The sequence below is a fragment of the Drosophila pseudoobscura genome, chromosome X (assembly GCF_009870125.1).
Source record: "Drosophila pseudoobscura strain MV-25-SWS-2005 chromosome X, UCI_Dpse_MV25, whole genome shotgun sequence".
In the NCBI taxonomy this organism is placed as follows: domain Eukaryota; kingdom Metazoa; phylum Arthropoda; class Insecta; order Diptera; family Drosophilidae; genus Drosophila; species Drosophila pseudoobscura.
In genome coordinates, this window is record NC_046683.1 from 2,593,438 (window position 1) to 2,612,241 (window position 18,804).

Genomic DNA, 18,804 nt, shown 5'->3' on the forward strand with positions numbered 1-18,804 from the left:
AATGAACGAAAATTCGAAAGGAAAACGCAACTTAACGCACAACAACAACAAAAACAAGAGAAAACACCAAAAACCAAACAGCTATAAAATTTCCCCAAGTAACGAAAAAAAACACCACAAACAACCATATAAGTATATATAGAGTACATATGTATACATAAGCAGTATATAGACAATTTCAATAACTGATAAATATACAATATATATATATATATACACTTATATATAAAGAGAAAGCCCAACAGCGAAAGCGAAAATTCAAGTTCATTTTTCCATAACCAAAACCAAACCAAATCGAAACCGAAGTCGAAGTCGAATAATTCAACAATTAAAAGTGAATACACACTCGTATAATATATGATACATCCATCCTGCCCCACATAAACAATTGTAAGCAATTTTTTAATCATTGTCGCATTTTAGAAACGATATTGAAGATGAACATAAAATCGATAGCGAACGAAAAGAAAAACTAAATTAAACCATTTCCAAGCGCGAATACATTTCGAATTGTTCGAAGAGACACACACACATTCCAACGTATTCACAACACTCACATTTACAGCCACACCCCACACACACAATCACTCATACACTCACTCGATTGAATACATTGCATAACGAATACAAAGATACAAATTGAATTAAAAACAAGTTGGATGTGGAGGTGGATGATGGTAAACGAAGCAAGAATGACATACAAGTAATTTTAAATTGAATAAAAATTAGTATTAAATATGTACAACAAATTTCCAAATGCGTTTTATTTTCACCAAATTCGAACGATTCTTCGATGGGAGCATTACAGATATCCGGACTGGTTCGATACACCGCAGGATCTCAAACAATTTAGATCCCATTCAAAAATCTTTGGATCAATGGACATCGCGGAGTGGAGTGGAGTGGCCTACTACTCGCCCATTCCAAGCACGCGTTCTCTTCCCAGATGATCGCTCGTTGGACTTCATTTCTTTTCCATCTCTTCTCCAGAGGACAAAACCTTTTTTCTGCTGCTGATTCTAATTTCTCGATTCCTTCCTCGAACCAGCCAGAACTACCAGAATGAACATGAAACATAGGAGTTATTATCCTCTTCAATATTATTTCCATCATCATACCAATATCCAAAACTATTTTCCACACGAGATTTGTCTTCAAATCGTTAGAGACCTTCTTGATTTTCCCTTCACACCAAAGAAACCTCAAAAATATAACTAATTGTACGGAAAGGTCTTTCGCATTTCGGTTTTTAACATTGACTTCCACCGAAAAGAGGACTGGGCGAGTTGTTCATTTTGAGTTTACATTAAACCAAACTAAAGGCAGACACAATTCGGATCAATCATCTGCTAAGATCATATTCTATTTCGTATATCTCGGATATATATTAGGCACTATACATACATTGGCTATCAGCTAATCCTCGGATCAGAAGGTCTGGGCGGCCACATTTAGATTCACTTGGACGGTAGCCCAGCGATAGTCGCGGCTGTCGGGGTCGCGCACCAGGCACATCGGCTGCAGTTGCCGTCCCTTGGAGTCCTTCAGGTTGCTTAACAAATGCTGCAGGCCGCCGGGAGTAACATAGCCGACGGCACAGACGGTCGCCTCCGTGAAGCTGAAGCCGGCCGTCGTCACGTAGCCGAAGACCTCGCGGCTGCACTGGCGTCGCACGCTATCGCTCGTCTCGGCGGGGTCTGTGGGCAGCCAGAGGCGGCACATCTCCAGGAGGTGGGCTCGGACCAGGGGCGCCGTGTTGGCCGGTCGTATATGGACACGTTTGGTGGCCGTCTCCTGGAGGCGCCGCTTCTCGCGCACTCGTCGGGCCCGCAGGCGCTTCAGCTTGATTTTGTGGTCACTGCGGAGCTCCTTGCGCGTCCGCTCGTTGAGATCGGGCTGCGGGGGCTCCACATGGACGGGCGCCTGCTCGTTCCGATTGATCTGACGCCAGCGTTGCTTGTAATCGGCAGCCGAGGGCAGACATATCAGGGCATTGTCCTTCACATGTCCACGCGCCTTCAGACGTAGCTGGATCTGGATGAGGCAGTCGTCGGGCACCTGGTCGGGTAGAGGCTGGTGTAACCGCAGACAATCGCCGATCGACTCCAGCAGCTCTCGGTGTCGCAGGACGTGGTACGATCCAACGGCTGGACTGGAGGTGGCAGCAGTGGTCTGCCAGTCCCGCACCAGGTGCTTCCAAGGGGCACTGAAGGGGCTGGCCACTGCCAGCTTCCGGTAGTTGGTGCGTTTGTTGGGCGGCAGGCGGAAGTAGCGAGCGCGCCGCTCCTCGGCAGCGGCAGACGCCAGCTTCACCCCTGGAAATAAATACCCAAATGGGGAATATAGTGTGTCTTCTCAGAGCGCACCCACTTACCCGCCAAAGTGTCGGCCAGATGCTGCTCGCCGCCAGACTCCCTGGCCACCGAATCGAGCTCCCGCAGGCCGCCCGGCCTGGCGCCCCACATGGTGAGTGTTAGCCAGAGGGCCATGCCGTACTTGGCCGGCGCAATCACGTCCCAGCCGCACCCGTAGCCCAGGCGCTTGTATTCGGGATCCTGGGAGCCGGGTCGCTGGATCAGCAGGAGTGGAACCGCCTGCATCTGGTCCTCGAAGGCACACGGTACTCCGGGAACTACAGCGTGCTGCTGGCGCAGCTCCTGGTAGTGATGCGTGGACATTATGCCCCTGGCCAGGCGCTCCCTCTCCTCCCGCTGCCAGAGCGGACTCCGGGCCAGGCACTCGGGCGGACTGAGCAGGAGATTACCAGCTGGCACCGCTCCAGCACAAGATTCCGCCTTAGTGCGCTTGCAGGGACGCTGCAGGCGGGGATCCACGATGTGGAGGCCCATAATGAGGTTCGAGAGCAGCTCGTTAGGGGAATGCAGTCGGAAAGCGGCTTCGCAGTAGTCGGCCTGGGCCGCCTGGACTCCAAGCTGATCCCTCCGATGCGCCCGCAGGCTGGATGCCAGCACTCGCTGTGCCTGGGGTCCCGTCAGGCGAAAGCGGTTGAACTCCTGCCGCAACACCAGCAGCTGGATGCTGCCGTTCGTGTTGGAGTAGTGGGCGTGGCGTTCAAAAGCCTTGGTCTGTGTCCAGAAACGCAACGGCTTCTCTTTTTGCTCCTTCGCTGGCTTTTCCTCCAGGGGTAGCGTCTGTTGCCGCCTGGACTGCAGCAGGAACACTCTCTGCAGCTGCTCAACGGTAGCCTGGGCGGCACTGGGATGCAGCCAGAGCCAGAGGGTGCGCGTATCCTCTGTGGATGTCACTCCTTCCTCCAGGGGTCGCCACATGAAGCTGGCACGCTGGAGAGCACCGCGAGGATACTGGCTATCGGCGAAGAGCTCCACGCTTCCCTCGCGACGGCCCGTCAGGAAAGTTCTCGCCGTCACGCTCAAGCCGCACTCAGGGCTGGTCAGGCGGGCGAATCCCTTGCGCAACGACTCCAGGCTGCCTTGCAGCTCGACGCAGGTGTAGTAGGAGATGTCCTGGAGCAGGCAGTGCTGGACGCTTGCCCGATAGCAGGCGCGGTAGGTTTTGTCGCAACTGGCGTTGGCCAGGCGGTAGCCCCAACGGTCCACCATGTGGAAGCGCTTGGCGTGCCAGATGTGCGTCTCCAGCCAGTGGTGCCGCCGCTGGCGGCGCACGTACTCCTTCAGCAGGTTACCGGGCCGGCGCCGGTACTTGCGCGAGGGACGTTTCCGTAGAACCGGGTCGTTTCCACCCTTGCTCATCTGGTTCTTGTGGGCGTGGCGGTACTTGCGCGGCAACCGCTTCGGGTGATGGGACATGGCGCGACGCCGCATGTGCTTGGGCAGCGACTGGAAGATCAGTTTGCTGCTGACTGGATTCAAGGCCTCGGCGATGAGTCCCTTGATCTCGTTCAGCGCACCCGCCGCGTAGCGGTAGGTAGACACGTGCGTGGGCAGTGTGATCCGGCCGCCCATGCGGGCATCGTACTCCAGTTTCTGTGTGCTCATGATGGGGCCGGGCCGCAATCTTCAGCATAAATTGTATTTCGAAAACGCTTTCGGAAGATCAAAACAAACTGAATCCGCGGCACGTGGCAATATGGTCACACTACGGCTGCAAAACCATCGACAGCACTATCGATAAGTGCGCAGCGATATTGGACGATGTATCGTCTTAGAGATTCCTGTTACCAGTCATTGGTATTTGTTATTCGTTCAAATTTCTCTCGGCCGTAAAAAACAAACAAAATTGTGAGCTGTAAATTCCGTTTCGTCTTGTGTTGATGTGTTGTCCAAATTCAAAATCACCAGTAAGCTGCAATTTAAGCTAGCCGCCCAACCTCTAAGTGTGACCACAGCAGCCCCTATCGAAAGGTGTTATCGCGGGATCTGCAGCTCTAGCGAACATTGTCGCATCAAATTTTTGCCTGCGTTCGCACTCTTATCCCGTGTTTTGTGTTGTTTTTCCCCAGCCAGCCTACCAACAAATCGATATGGTAAGTGGGCCGAAAAGGAATTGATATCGTGGCCAATATATAGCCACTACGTATCGTATGGCTTTTCCACTGACTTTTGCTGGGAGCTAATGTGTTCTTTTGTTTGGTTTTCCAGGCAGCTTACACCGAGGATCAGTTGGCTGGTGAGTGTTTCTCTCTCTATCTCTCTCTCTCGCACTCTGAGTGGGTGTGTGTGTGGAAGTTCAAAGTGCCAGCTCAAAGCTCTCCCCCTCGGCAGCCTCGCCGACTGCAAAAAAGACAACATAAAAAACAGTTATTTGCATGCGCTGGCACATTTTAACTCTTTCTCTCTCCCTCTGTATTGGAATGTGAGTGTGTTCGTGTTCATCTCTCGCATCTCGGCCATGTCCAAAGCGGTCGCTCGGCGGCTGCCGCCATTTAAGGCGGACCAGACCGGGCCACCATCACCTTCTGGGTCAAATGCATCTCGATGCCACGACCAGGCCCCGGCCAGGCGGCCATTATGCAACGATCGAACCTCTACACCGCCTCCCCTCCAGCTCCTCCTGCTCGCTCCGCTGATAACTTAATCAGCATCGATTGCTGTTTGATTAGCCACTCCAATGCGCGCCATCCGCCCGACCGACAACCCGATAAGTCTCTGACGTCAGCCCCTGACCGCATTCAGCCGCGAATCCGCGTACTGCAGTCGCTGATCTGTGGCGCCGCGCCGCTCTGCCATTCATTGCCTAAAATGGAAAAAAATGCGCTGAAATCGTTTGCTTTTATGGCCATTTTTGGCAGCCATATGCTCATGCAATGGCCAAAACAACATATCCCGCTCATGCATGTGCTATAGAAGCATAGATACCCTTCACTCATCGAAAGGAATGGGGATTGACTCCATGTATCTGATATCTACGAAGTAGATTCAAATTATAGTTACAGTCGAAGGTCTGTCTACTCTAAAAAGTGGGAAATTAAACCTTCAGATATTATCCTTCTGCCAGGAGTTATTATATGTAACGTGGAAATCCTTCTGCCAAGTCGAAACACCCCTTGTGAGGGTATATCTTTGAATGCAGGCTCAAAATGATCCGTTCTCTTGCTGCTGCTGCTGTCGCTGTCTGCTACTGCTTTTGCTTTTGCTGCGGCTCATGGGGTTCGCTGCGAGGCTGCCAGGCTGAAAGGCTGCGAGGCCAGAACTGTAAACCGGAGCTAGAGTATCAGTAGCAGGCGAGGCGGTCATCTAAGCGGTTCATCATGTATTACTACACAGCCCATGTGAAGCCAACGTTCACCACGGTGGAAGGTTAATGCTGGGAGAAGGGAGGGATTTTTCTTTTATTCTGATATGAATAATTTCTAACACACTCTATCTCTCTCTCACTCTCTCTACAGAGTTCCAGGAGGCCTTCAATCTGTTTGACAATCGCGGCGATGGCAAAATTCAGCTGGCCCAAGTGGGCGAATGCCTGCGGGCCCTCGGCCAGAATCCCACCGAGTCGGACGTGAAGAAGTGCACGCACCAGCTGAAGCCAGACGAGCGCATCTCGTTCGAAGTGTTTCTGCCCATCTACCAGGCCATATCGAAGGCCCGCTCCGGGGACACCGCCGATGACTTCATCGAGGGACTGCGTCACTTTGACAAGGACGCCAGTGGCTACATCTCGTCCGCCGAGCTGCGCCATCTCCTGACCACGCTGGGCGAGAAGCTCACCGACGAGGAGGTGGAACAGTTGCTGGCCAACATGGAGGACCAGCAGGGCAACATCAACTACGAGGAGTTTGTCCGCATGGTCATGAGCGGCTAGGGCTTGGCAGGGTCCCATCCCCAAAAACCTCGACGAGAACAAGCAGCATCCACACAAAAAAAAAAAACAGTAGCAACAATAACACTATACACCTGCCAATCTGTCGGCTATCACAGCCGATAGCCGACATGTAGTTCATTCCGCCAGAATATTAAACTCCGAAATTCCAATTTTCGTATTCCTATGCCCCATGTCCTTTGTCCATCAAAGGACTATCATAATTAATATTCCAACGAAAGACAAAACAACTGAACACAACGACCAACGATGGAACCAGAGCGAGACAGAGAGAGAGAGAGAGAGAGAGTTGGAGCAGCAGGCAGGAGACCAGGGCAGCTCTACCGCCCCGCCCCGCCCCAAACAGAACTAACCATCGACGTAGTAGAGCAACACACAGACACACTACCCTCTTGAATAACGATTAATCAATCCAGTAGACATCATAATGGCCGCAGGAATAACTTGTGCGTATTATTCTGAGGAAATAAGAGAAATTTGAACAGTAATTAAACCCGATATTCCGGCGTTTCTTTTTTACCGCATACTCTAATCTTAAAAAACATGTTATACAATATATACTACTAAATATTTAGGACTGGAATCAGGAATGGAATACATACCGATGTCCACTGCAGCAAGAGTATCATGAAAAGTATTTCTAAACTAAACAGAATCGGATGGTTAGCGTATGATGTTTGTTTGAATTTAAATGCGCATTTCAAACTTTTACATGTTTTTTTTTTAATAATTTAATATTTGTATTTAATAAACAAAAGAAAAACAAACAAAGAGCGAGTGAGCGTAGGTTATTTTTACAAGAGAAAAAGAAAACGTACTTAAAACTAAATTAAACCAATTGAAACCGTATTATGCTGTTTTATTTGTTCAACTGGAACATTTGCTCTGCCAACAAGGCTTTTTAAATATCAATTTAAAATTGGCGGGCTGCCAGGGCAGCCAGATCGGTCGTGAGCCGGATCTAACCCACAAATTTCGTTCGCAAAAATCTGTAAAATCTAATACCCTGTAACATTTATCGGTATAGAAATTTCCATACGAAGGTTTTTTTAACTTTTGATCTCTCAAATTGTGGTCCACGGGGTTTCCACCGATATAATGAAAATTGGATAATTTTAGCGCAGTTCACGTGAAAGATGGTACGGATCTACAAGAAGAATTTACAATCAATAATATTCTTCGCCATTACCTCAAGTCATTGAACTATTTAAATAGGGGCCTAGGTGAGCCAAGTTCGGGTTTTCATCGGTATTTCTGAGGGTCACAGTCGTAATTTTGAATGGGCTATGAGACAGGGTATGGCCAACACACCTCGTACCTAATATACCTTGAAGACAAGAATCCGATTTCGTGTTCAAGGTATATTAAGCAAGTGGGGTGGACTCTACCTTGCAAGCGTTGGCTTTTCTGGCCGTGCTGCCTGTTGTCCATACCCTCTTTATCCACTCATCATGTAGCAAACGTGTAGCAACCGTGTACCGCGTAGTTGCCATGTAAAAATAAAACAAAAGCGAAAATGTTTTGAAAAGTGCAACCGCTGCATTCCTTAATTTACGACTTTGTAGTGCTTTTAGTTATCATTATTTTCGCTTCGCTGCAGTCCAGTCCGCGCGGACCATGTCCCGAAACGCTGCCGCGGGCGTGGTCGCCACTCTGCCTGGCGGAGGCGGCGGCGAGCCCAGCTCTCCAGTGCAAAAGGTGTGGAAGCCCGAGCGTAAGTGATTTAGTCATCAGGAACACAACCATTGGTCATATCTCTCTCTCTTGGCACTCTCTCTAGTGTACAAGATCCAGCTGGAGGCCCCGGCCCCGTGTCCGATGCGGTGCCAGCGCACCCTGCCGCTGCCGCCGACAAAGAGCACCGCCGAGGAAGTGGAGCAGGACAACCAGGCTGCGCGGCTATACGGCTCCGAGTACCATGGCCTGATGGGCCACCTGGAGGCGGAGCATCTGCTCGGTCTCACTGGCGGCGAGGGCAGCTATCTGGTGCGACGCAGCCCCATGTCCGACGGCTTCTACACGCTGAGCCTGCGCTTCAACAAGCGCACAAGGCACTACAAGCTGTTCCACAAGCCCGGCGTGGGCCACTACCTTCGCGAGCAGGACAAGCGCTTCGACTCGGTCTACGACATGGTGGCCGACGGCCTTATCAACTTCCACATGCAGCTCCACGCCAGCCCCATCATACAGCAGATTAATCAGCAAACCAAAAACTGCTACCAGCAAAGTCCCTATATGACGCTCAACGGACGCAAGCTGCGGGCCTTGTCGAATGAACTGGGGAAGACCAATGCCGCCGCCGCCACCGCTGCCGCTGCCGCTGCAGCAAAAGATGACGCCTCTCCCAAGGATGTGGATGTGCCATTGATGCCGACACAGCCCTTGGTGAGTCAGCCGCCCGCTGTTGCAATGGATCCCATGCCGCTGATCTACGAGAAGCTACACCACTTCAAGGTGCACACCTTCAAGGGTCTCAACTGGTGCGAGTTCTGCGCCAACTTCCTGTGGGGCTTCACCGCCCAGGGCGTCAAGTGCGAGGCCTGCGGATTCGTGGCCCACACCAAGTGCTCAGAGCTGGTGCCGCCCAAGTGTGTGCCCGATCTGAAGCGGATTCGCGGCGTCTTCGGCACCGATCTTGCCACCATGGTCCAGCTGGACCCTCGTCACCAGATCCCCTTCGTAGTGCGTCGCTGTGTGGAGGAGGTCGAGGCCCGGGGCATGCTCCAGGAGGGCATCTACCGCGTCTCGGGATTCGCGGACGAGATCGAGGCTCTCAAGCTAGCCCTCGACCGGGAGGGCGAGAAGACGGACATGTCCGAGGCAGCCTACGGCAATGTCAATGTCATTGCCGGTACCCTAAAGCTCTATCTGCGGTTGCTGCCCGTGCCGCTCATTACGTTCCAGGCGTACCCCAGCTTCATGACTGCCGGGCGTAAGTGTTGTGCTGTGTTCTGAAATTAGAGCCGATGTCAATCGCTTTTTACACTCGTTTCAGGGAACACCAAACAGGCGGAGCAGCTGCAGATGATGTCAGAGGCAGTGCGTCGTCTGCCTCCGGCCCACTACAGCTGCCTGCAGTACATGCTGGAGCACCTCAAGCGGTGAGTAGTTTGCTGGCACCCACCGCACCTGCACTCCAACTCGTCCTTTTCTGCCGCAGCGTGGCCTCCCATTATGCCGTCAACAAGATGAACGAGCACAATCTGGCCACTGTGTTTGCCCCCACTTTGATAGCCACGCCGCAGCACATGACGAACCTAACCGAGGAAATATTCATGCTCTCCTCACTGATCACCCACTGCAAGACCATATTTGCTTGAGCATCACGTCAAAGAGAAGCCGCTAGAGGAGCAACAGCTATCCCCAGCTCCCTCAGTTTGCTGCGCCCCATCCCCCGATGTGTCGCGTGATCTGCACACCTTAATTGGCATTTCGCCTAGCATTTACCTTAATTTATTAATGAACTTTCGATGCATCCTTGATATGTCCACCAAAAATGTAGCCTAAGTATCTATGAATAGCGCTTTAAAATTCCCAGTTTTGTAAGGATTACATCGAGTATAGTATGCCCACGACCCCGCCTCCCAAAACAAAACAAAAACACATTAGAACGCATTTAATGTTGTAGGAATCTAACGTACGAATTTACTGCATTTTTGAACTATTTAAGCATAAATTTACGATAGTTTTGTCACAAGAAATATATTTATTTTATTTATATAAAACTAATACCATGATTATAGGCCCCATATCCCATATTGGTATGGTTTGACCGCAAACATGAATCACTCTGAGTCACTTTCACTTAACTTGAGTAGAGTTTTCTATCGTTCAGAACTCAGTAATATTAATACTAAAGTGGAATATATGCCAAAGCCGGAATAGAAGCTGTGAGTAAAGAACGAGAAAGAAACTATGAAAACGTGCAAGTTTGAAACCGTCCAGGGCGAACTCTTTAAAGATCCTACTTCAAAACAAAAGTCCGTAGATTTCGCAAAGGAAAAGAGCGGAAGAGTGTCGTTTCGGCGTACAAAGGTTCGACCTTATATACACTGAAGTGAAGTCCATATGCCGATCGAAAAGTCGAAGGCCTGCCAGAAGATATTGTTCCCGCGTTCAAAAGTAAGTAGCTTGAGTACCCAGAAATATTTGATTTAATTTCTTCTGCTTTCCCGCTCAGCAATACATCAATGAATGAGTGCGTTTCGAATGAGCCAGGAATGGTATTAGAAGAACCGGGAAGTAGCATCGTTCCATCGTGAGTATATGTATATGCTTGTATATATGCTTTCCCGCTCAGCGATGAATCCACGAAGTCGAAGCAGGACTGTCCCAAAGATATGGACATCGGCGATGTTAGCGGTTACTTGTCGGCACTCAAGCTCGATCTCCAGCCAGATGGAACCAACAAGACATCGACTATCTACGACCCCCCACGGTGGGGTGACCCCACGGGACACGGGTAGTATGGACATCGGGGACATCCACGCTCCACTTGCTCGAGCCCACCGGGACTGCTGTTTGACTGGTCAACAAGAAGTGTCCGTTGGACGTGAACAAGGCGATCGTTACCACGACCATTGAACAGGTGTCGCACTGCAAATCATCTGATGTCGATTTCGAGAATCCGTATCCCTAGCTTGACTAGGAGCCAGCCAGCGCATCGACTCGATATTGAGTTTACTGTTGATATGCCATAGAACGCATAATGTAAAATGAGTGAAATGTCTGCATGATACTGCATGATAAATGAAAGGGGTCTGGGCCTCTGAGCATCTAAATTTAATTTGATTTTCTATAGCCCTATAGTTGTAAATGATAAGAATTCACATTCATTAATCCAGGTAGGCCTGGGAATCTGTCTCATATACGATATCCATTCACAAAATTGTTCTTGTTTTAGGCCTTATAGTTTTTGTTGTTGCCAAATTTACGTTCAAGGCCATGTCACGCAAAAGGGAGCTGCTTCAGGCAGCGGTCGGCAAGCAGAGCCAACCGCCCACGTTCGGTTCCTTCCACAAGCAAGCGGAGCTGATGAAGATGCTGCCGCTGGTGCCCAATTTGCGGGAGATTTACAACATGTTCGACCCCTCCAACTCTACTGGCATTTCAGAGGCCGATTTGGGCTACTGCCTGCACGCCATGGGACTAACTCCGACCCATTTATGGCTGAAGGACAACCTGCCGCCGAAGGGCCGGAGATGGCTGAGCTTCGAGAAGGTGCTGACGCTGTACTGCAAACTGGCCGTTGCTGATGGGCAGCCCAAGATGGGGGACGTGCTGGAGGCCCTGCGGGCGTGGGACGTGAAGAAAACTGGCAAAATAGCTTACTCGGAGCTGCGGAAAATGCTCACGACTATGGGCGACCCCATCGACGAGACCCATGTCTTCGGCGTGCTCGCGTCCGTGTCGGACATAGAGGGCAACGTCCACTACGAGGACCTCGTGGCGAACATGCACACCCACGATGCGAAGGCCGCCGAGACGCTGCGCCAGGCGCGCAACTATCTGGAGGCCCTGGGCCGCAACGCCGTCGACATGGACATGACCAAGCGGGACGAGTTCATCGACGACCTGCGCAGGGCGGATCCCCAGGGCAAGGGCTACATCGGGAGCAGCAAGCTGCTGGAGCTACTCAATCGCAGTGGCAGCTCGTTCACGGCGAAGGAGCTGGACATCATTATCGACAGCATGAAGTGCAATGCAAGATCCGATAAGGGCATCGATTATCGCCGATTTCTGCGCTACATCATGGACACATAGCTAGGAGCGGTCCGAGGATCTGCGGAAAGCTTTCTGCAAATTTCTTATATTCGGCAACAGCGAAATATGTACATTTGTTGACCGTTTCCTTAAATTAAAACAAAACCTAAAAAAAGTGTCTTCCCTTGAGAAGAGAATAAGACCATGCCAGCATGTGGGACATGCCACTTCATCCGACTTGTCCGGGCAGTCCTTTTCGCCGTCACAGCGCCAGTAGGCGGGCACGCAGTCCTTGTTCATGTCACTATTCCCCGCCACTGGGGCCGCGCACGTGAAATGATCTGGCCCACAGGCCGTATACTCGCCGCGAGAGCAGACGTCGCGCGTGCTGCGTGCCACACCCTCCGCTGGCTATGCCGATGTGGAAAGACTTTGTGCGGCTGTGCAGACACGTGTGATTGCACAGCACTTTCGCATCCGGTGTCCACAAGGCACTGATATCGGTGATCTGCGGCATACGCTGCAGCTCCGCGGAACGACGCTCTTCGTTGACCGTGAGTGATCCGTTCCACTCCGGTCTTGTCGTCGAGCCAGTACACAAATCCCCCAAGGCGGCAATGTTGATTACCTGCGAGATGTGCATCGAAACAAGGCAGCAGGGGATTACACATGTGTCTAAAGGATCCCCATATTCGTGGCTTACTTGTTCTTTCCATCGATGTCTATAACTTCGATACGCATGGTATATCGGACTGTTGGTCCAGGACATCCCCATCGGCACCCCGGCACCCCCTGGCAGACGTCCTGTAAACGGCATCGGATTTGGCAGCGTTTTTCACGATTTCAACAAAATGTTCTTCCTTTTTCAAAAAAACAACGTAAGTGAGTATGGAATGCGCCGTAAGTGAGGGTGAAATATCACGTCAACCGGAGTTTGGGCACAGGTATACTCTATTTCGTTGATATATATGAAGAAACTGTTTTTCCAATGTGTTTCAAAACGTAATTAATATAGAAATGATCTCAGATTGTTATGTTTTGGACATATTAATGCATATGATTAGGGTCTTGTAAATATATCCCGATCCCGATACCCATTCTTGGTTTCTGTAAGAAGACCAAACCCTTCAAAATATCGTTGAAATACCTTTAAAACAGAAACTGACTAGTTTTGGCCCTTATTGGTGCATTAGATGACAAACATTTTCTCAGTTCCATAACATCCATTTCGCAGGGTATGCAAAATGTTGCTCAATCCGCGCAATGTTGTGGAACAATGCTGCTCGTTTTCACGGCACATGATTACTGGCCCATACAAATTAATGCTGACAGCAACATAAAACGTAAGAAAACGTATTATATTATATTATATTACTAGCTATATAGAACATTTAGCCATGCCCACATAATTTTATACGATTGGTGAATCTATTTCCTACTTGATTGGCCTATTCGAAATAATTGTTTCATTCATTTCATTTAATAATCTTAAGTCTTAATAATATACTGATCAGAAATCGTAAATATATATGGTAGATATATACCTCACCTCCTGAGGGCGGCACTTACTCGACGTAGCACCAACATGTTCTCTACTTTATTAAACTGTTATACTAACACTATGTAGCTACCTACCTACAAGAGGAATGTAGAAGTAGAATGTGCAGAGTGCAATGTAAAATGTGGAATGGAACTAGTCATGCCGTCAGGTGTCGCCTTTGGGGCTTTAATTGTGGATCGTATGTATGCATCAAAATCTGTGTAGATGTCAATAAAAGTAAGACATAGAGATGGACGGAGTCCAGCTGGGATTTCAGAGCACGAAAGAATCCACTACGAATTAAATTATCATTTTCTTAGTAGATTTTTCAAATGTTTTGCATTTTTAATTTCTTATTATTAGAACAAAAGTGAATTTCGATTAAATATTTATTCAAAATATTACGTTTTCGTGTCTTTACAGCTAAAATAAACGTATGCGTACATTTTAAAATATTCGATTACAGATCTTTATCCAAGAAAACTAATTGCTTAGGTCTAATCAAAAAAAATGGTATCTTTTCATTTGGTTCGGGTTTGGTTTGTGTGCTTGTGTGTGTGTGTGTGAGGAAGGAAGGGGGGGGGGGGGCGGGGGATGGGTTTATATTACTGCATATTGAAGGTGTCCTGCTGACGTCAGACATCCTCGCAGGCGGCCATTGGCCCCCCGCCGCCGCTGCCCGTAAGCTCCATTTTGATGTGCTGCTGATTGGAGTTGCCCCGCAAATGGCTGTGGGAGTGGCTGTGTGGATTGGTATGAGGATGTGGCGCTGGTCCTGCTTGTGTGCTGTTGTTGTTGCTGTGCTCCTCGCTGTGCTTCAGCATATCACACTGGGCCTGAGCCTGGGCCTGAGCCTGGGCCTGGGCCTGAGCTTGGGCTTGAGCCTGGGCATGTGCCGCAAAGCTCCGCACCTGCAGGAAGAGGCCACCGTTGTTGAGCAGCCGCGCCTGGTGCTCCTGCGCCTTGGCCCGCAGACAGGCAATGGAGTTGTTCCTGCAAAATGTGCAAAGGTCCATTCATTCGATTAAAATATCGGTTATCTGGAATAAAATCGACTTTTGCTGCCTCACCTAAACGCATCCGGATCGTGTTCCATGAGGGCGGCAGCTAGATGATGGGCATGCAGGCCCGGGGGCGCCGCCGCCATCTGGGGCTGTTGCTGCTGCTGCTGGGCCGCCGCAGCCGCAGCCGCCACCGCCGTGTTCATGATTAAGTGGAAGTCCTTGCTGGAGGCCGCGGCCCCGGCACCGGCGGCATTGGCCGCATCCAGAAGCGGATGGTAGCTCGGCGTGGCGGTGGCGGTGGCGATAGCGGCTCCACCTCCAGACAAGTAATGTTGGCTCTGCTGCTGTTGCTGCTGCTGCTGTTGCATCAGCTGGGCCTGGGTCTGGGTCTGGGACTGGGTCTGGGACTGCTGCGGGGATGGGGAGCCCAGCTCGATGTGGGGCGATCCCGAGCTGTTCGTGTTGGCCCCGGTGGGCGTGGTGGCTGCCGAGGAGGCGGCCGCATAGCCGCTGCTGCCGTGCGGCGTCGTCGAGGTCGGGGGGGCCGTCGAGGTGATGGTGTTGCAACTGCTTGGCGCCGGACTGACCACGTTCAGCGATTCCGTGGAGGAGCTGAGGGCCCGCGAGTGGGAGCGCAGCTCCTCGGAGTGGGCCGACTTCGAGCCGGCCGAGTCCTCGTGATCGCTCACCCCCGAATCGTCCTTGAGAGCGGACTGGGCCTCAATCGATTTGCGGTGCATGCCTGATGGAGATTAGAGAGGCACATATGTAGATATTTACAGGGAAGTGTTTTGCTGTGCTTCATGGAGCTATGTGGAGGGTGGTGCTGCCCGAGGAGGGAGTGTTTGGGATTGCAAAGAGCTATAACTATATATCTATGTTGGGGTTTATATACTTTGAAGACAATGCCGGGGTCATAGTAAACAACAAGGGCGAAATGAAGGGGTCGGCCATCACCGGGCCTGTGGCCAAGGAATGCGCTGACCTGTGGCCCCGTATCGCATCGAATGCAAGCTCTATAGCCTAAGGAATTTCCTTACAAATAAACCCATAACTTGGCACAAAAGAGGCCAAACATGCATCCAATTGGGAGAAGTTTAGATGTTCTACGAGTAGATCTTTAGTTTCTTCCTGGAAGAACTGGTAGAGCAGCTCCAGTGGCTACCCATTAATTGCTCTTCCAATTAAGTTCTATAAACATCATTAAAATACATAATTCATGTGCTCTATCAATTGCCAACTAATTTGACATATCGACTTAATTAAAAACTCCCAGGCAATCCCAATCCCAAGCCCAATCCCAATCCCAGATGAACTATGGGCGACCACTCGCTAAGTCGTCGATAAGCCACTTAAGGCCCGAACCGACTTTGGCCACGGCTACTTGGGAATTAATTTGCGAGTCATGGAGCGGACCAGGAGGACGAGGAGGGTAAAAGCCGATGAACTATGCGTCTAACCCCACACTTCTAGCACTTCCAGCACTTCCTCCTCCTCCTCCTGCTCTTTCTTCCCCGTCCCAAAGGCAGCACAATGGAAATAGATAAACGATAAATGCCGAATAAAGCAGGAATTCATTGGGATGCGAAATGCGGTGGATGGAGGATGTAGGATGGATGATGGAGGGGGGATTCAACCCCTCTCTGCCTGCTTCGTGGCATCGCGTGTGCATTTTGCATTTATTAAGCGATTATTAACAAATAAAGAAAGTCGTATCCGGCCACGGAGCCACCCCCTCTGGTCGAGTGCCACCGCGACCTTCCGCCCGGCAAACCGGTGGCACTTGTCGGAGAGGATAGCAGAGGCGAGGAGAGGGCTGCTAATCCGCAAAGTCATTTCGGGAAATGTGCGCAACATATGACGAAAAGATTCGATTCTCGTTGTTGGACATGCTCGCCAAATATGCTCACAATTTCCACGGGATCTGCACCGCGACCGCGCACTTTATAATCCCCAAGCTGGTGTCCTTTGTGCGGCTCAAAATTTAATTAAACCCTCCTTTGGGGTCACCGTCGTTTCCTTATTGCCCGAATGAGTGGATACCAAGGGCTTGTGGTGCGGGAAGGGCAGGGAAGGGAAGGGCAGATGGTGAATGGTGAATGTGGGCTATAGCTTGATAGTTTCGATATGATTGTTGCATTTACATTTCTGTTCCATACCTAGTAGCCAGGGCGCCACCGCATCGTTCTCCTTGGCCGACTTCAAGATGGTGTCCGGCAGCGGCAGCGAGTGCCTCACCATCGCCCCGTACAGCCCGTACTCGGCCATGATCGTGCTGCCGCCCCAGACCTTCTCGGTCTTCCGCCACTTGGCCCTGCGATTCTGGAACCAGACCTGCAAGAATATCAAGCAAAACAGAGCGCTGTTAATGGTACATTCGAGGGAGGATTTGGGAGGATTTGGGGTCCTGCGTTCGGCTGCCATATGCCATATGGACGCTGACCTCTTGCCTGGCCGATGGCTGGCTAATGCTCTCCAGTCGGAGCCAAATGGCATGCAAATTGCAAATTATTAAATAAAAAACTCATCCAAATTGAAAAAATGTAAATGGAATGTTTTTTAAATGCTAATACTTGGACCATAAACCGCTGAGCTGCTGAGCTGCTGAGCTCCTGAGCTGCTGGGGACACACAAAGGAGAGAGGGAGAGAGGGAGAGAGAGGGACTCCTTACACATATTGATGCCTGAAACCCAAGGGCGTAGTATGCTTGATGTTTTAGGGGGATATCCAAGACTGAAATTGCTTCTTCCCTGCATCGTCTGATCCACGAATCAATCAGCTTTATCCGCCCAAAGCCGCGAATATCCAGTTATCCGCTGAAAGGTGACCCCGACGTGCCTTGGAGTCGATCGTTCAGAGTTTACCAAATGGTTTGGGCAAGATATATTGCCACAAATACAACTGAAGCTGCCACTTCTTGCCTTCATAGTTTGTTTCCTCCACAGAGGACCTCGATTTCCTCGATTCTCTCGATTCCCCGTGCCCCCAATAAGCCTCTATCGCCGCCCAATCTCCAGGGGGAGGCCTTGGCCCGCTGAATGCCCCCATTTGGCTGAGCCACTGCCAGCAGAATGTGGCCATTGTTGGCGATGACAACATGCCACAAACGCCAGTGGCAGCAGCAGCAGCAGCAGACCCAAACAGACGCGCACACAGACACACTCTCGGGCGGTGCTGGTCCACACATAATAGCAAATGATATACATATTCGCATATAAGTGACCAAATTAGATTATCTTCCAAAACATTAAACCGATTCTCGACTCGAGTCTCTCGACTGGTAATACGAATAATAAGAAAACATTAAATGTTGATCACAAAAGCAGGAGGCAGCCAGCCCCGCAACAACAACTGTCACAATAAAAGGATTTGCACACACACCACAGACACGGACACGGACACGGACACAGGAGCCCGCTCTGTATGCAGAGTCGGGCAAAGGATTTAACTCGAAAAAGGGACTTGCAACCCTCGAAACCCATCCTGCCATCCTTCCGTCCTCCTGCTTCTGCACCGAAAAAGAAGTCATCATTTTTCTGGTCCATCAAATCGTTTAGTTCTGCTATTAGTCATGTACGAAAAGGGGGAGCCAGGGAACCAGGGAGCAGACACAGAGACTGGGATGGGGAAGGGGGACTGGGTCGGGGGACAGAGAGTAAAGATTGCCCGGCAAAATGGATTCGACGAAGGACGAGAACTCACTGAAGTGGCTGCCTCCTCGTCCAGAATGAAAATTTATAATAAAAAGCAAAATATGCAAAGCAGGGGGCGACCGAGTGGCAGGGATCCTGCGTTACTTGCCTTGCGGGTGCCATTGTGGCGACATTTTTGCTCGACATTCCACTGGCATGGCACGAGCCAAGAGTCGAGTCCAAGTCCAAGACCAAGTCCAAGTCCCAATTCCTTTTCACACGGATTGAACAAATCGCAACAAATCGTGCGCGGGTTAAGTGGACGACAGGGCGTGGCACGGCACGGCACGGTACGGCACGGCTCGGCATGGCACGGCACTCAATCCTCGCAAAACGAAGATAAAGTGGTTTGGCTTTTGGTTCTGTCGCCAGTCTTGGGTGCCTACCAGGAGCCCGGTACCCTTGGCTCTCGGGATACTCATAAATCCGGGTTGCATGAGAAATTGGCAGCCCCAGATCCGAATGGCAATCCGAGACTCCGTACGGAACGGAAGGGCAGGGAGAGGGAGCGGAAGCGGGAGCGAAAGCCACTCAGTGCGTTCCGTTGCAGCCCAGGAAATTTACAACTTTTGCCGGATTTTGGCAAAGTGCCGCCCGCCTGTCGGA

At 50.5% G+C, this 18,804-nt stretch overlaps 6 protein-coding genes across 7 annotated transcripts in view; 3 read left to right on the forward strand and 3 right to left on the reverse strand.

Moving 5' to 3' along the window:
- Positions 1-731: 731 nt before the first annotated feature.
- Positions 732-4,069, reverse strand: Pop1 (POP1 ribonuclease P/MRP subunit). 2 transcript variants are annotated; one of them, XM_033383087.1, is made up of 3 exons: positions 2,375-4,069; positions 1,405-2,315; positions 732-1,346 (listed from the first exon to the last, which is right to left on the reverse strand). In XM_033383087.1, the coding sequence occupies exons 1-2, from the start codon at positions 3,975-3,977 to the stop codon at positions 1,429-1,431; spliced, it is 2,490 nt and encodes an 829-aa protein (XP_033238978.1). In that variant the 5' UTR covers positions 3,978-4,069; the 3' UTR covers positions 732-1,346; positions 1,405-1,428. The 2 variants fall into 2 exon arrangements, with proteins under 2 accessions (XP_033238978.1, XP_002133798.2); XM_002133762.3 differs by having other exon boundaries at positions 1,271-2,315.
- A 134-nt stretch (positions 4,070-4,203) lies between these two features.
- Positions 4,204-6,309, forward strand: Mlc-c (Myosin light chain cytoplasmic). The gene is made up of 3 exons (XM_015185869.2): positions 4,204-4,465; positions 4,581-4,608; positions 5,828-6,309. Exons 1-3 carry the CDS (start codon positions 4,463-4,465, stop codon positions 6,238-6,240), a joined length of 444 nt encoding a protein of 147 aa, XP_015041355.1. The 5' UTR covers positions 4,204-4,462; the 3' UTR covers positions 6,241-6,309.
- A 1,410-nt stretch (positions 6,310-7,719) lies between these two features.
- RhoGAP5A (Rho GTPase activating protein at 5A) lies at positions 7,720-9,987 on the forward strand. Its single transcript, XM_001355660.4, has 4 exons — positions 7,720-7,972; positions 8,039-9,190; positions 9,254-9,359; positions 9,419-9,987. The coding sequence occupies exons 1-4, from the start codon at positions 7,876-7,878 to the stop codon at positions 9,576-9,578; spliced, it is 1,515 nt and encodes a 504-aa protein (XP_001355696.4). The 5' UTR covers positions 7,720-7,875; the 3' UTR covers positions 9,579-9,987.
- Positions 9,988-11,102: 1,115 nt separating this feature from the next.
- Positions 11,103-12,141, forward strand: LOC4815482 (uncharacterized). Its single transcript, XM_001355658.4, has one exon. The coding sequence runs from the start codon at positions 11,203-11,205 to the stop codon at positions 12,019-12,021; it is 819 nt and encodes a 272-aa protein (XP_001355694.3). The 5' UTR covers positions 11,103-11,202; the 3' UTR covers positions 12,022-12,141.
- LOC26532021 (uncharacterized) lies at positions 12,000-12,826 on the reverse strand. The gene is made up of 2 exons (XM_015185868.2): positions 12,665-12,826; positions 12,000-12,589 (listed from the first exon to the last, which is right to left on the reverse strand). Exons 1-2 carry the CDS (start codon positions 12,776-12,778, stop codon positions 12,266-12,268), a joined length of 438 nt encoding a protein of 145 aa, XP_015041354.2. The 5' UTR covers positions 12,779-12,826; the 3' UTR covers positions 12,000-12,265.
- Positions 12,827-13,828: 1,002 nt separating this feature from the next.
- The window catches only part of Vsx2 (Visual system homeobox 2), a 36,543-nt gene continuing 31,567 nt past the window's right edge, over positions 13,829-18,804 (reverse strand). Inside the window, exons 4-6 of the mRNA XM_001355657.4 lie at positions 16,665-16,839; positions 14,572-15,247; positions 13,829-14,494 (exon numbers count right to left, since the gene is read on the reverse strand). Coding sequence (XP_001355693.3) covers positions 14,137-14,494; positions 14,572-15,247; positions 16,665-16,839 — 1,209 coding nt within the window. The 3' untranslated portion in view covers positions 13,829-14,136. The remainder of the gene's footprint in view (positions 14,495-14,571; positions 15,248-16,664; positions 16,840-18,804) is intronic.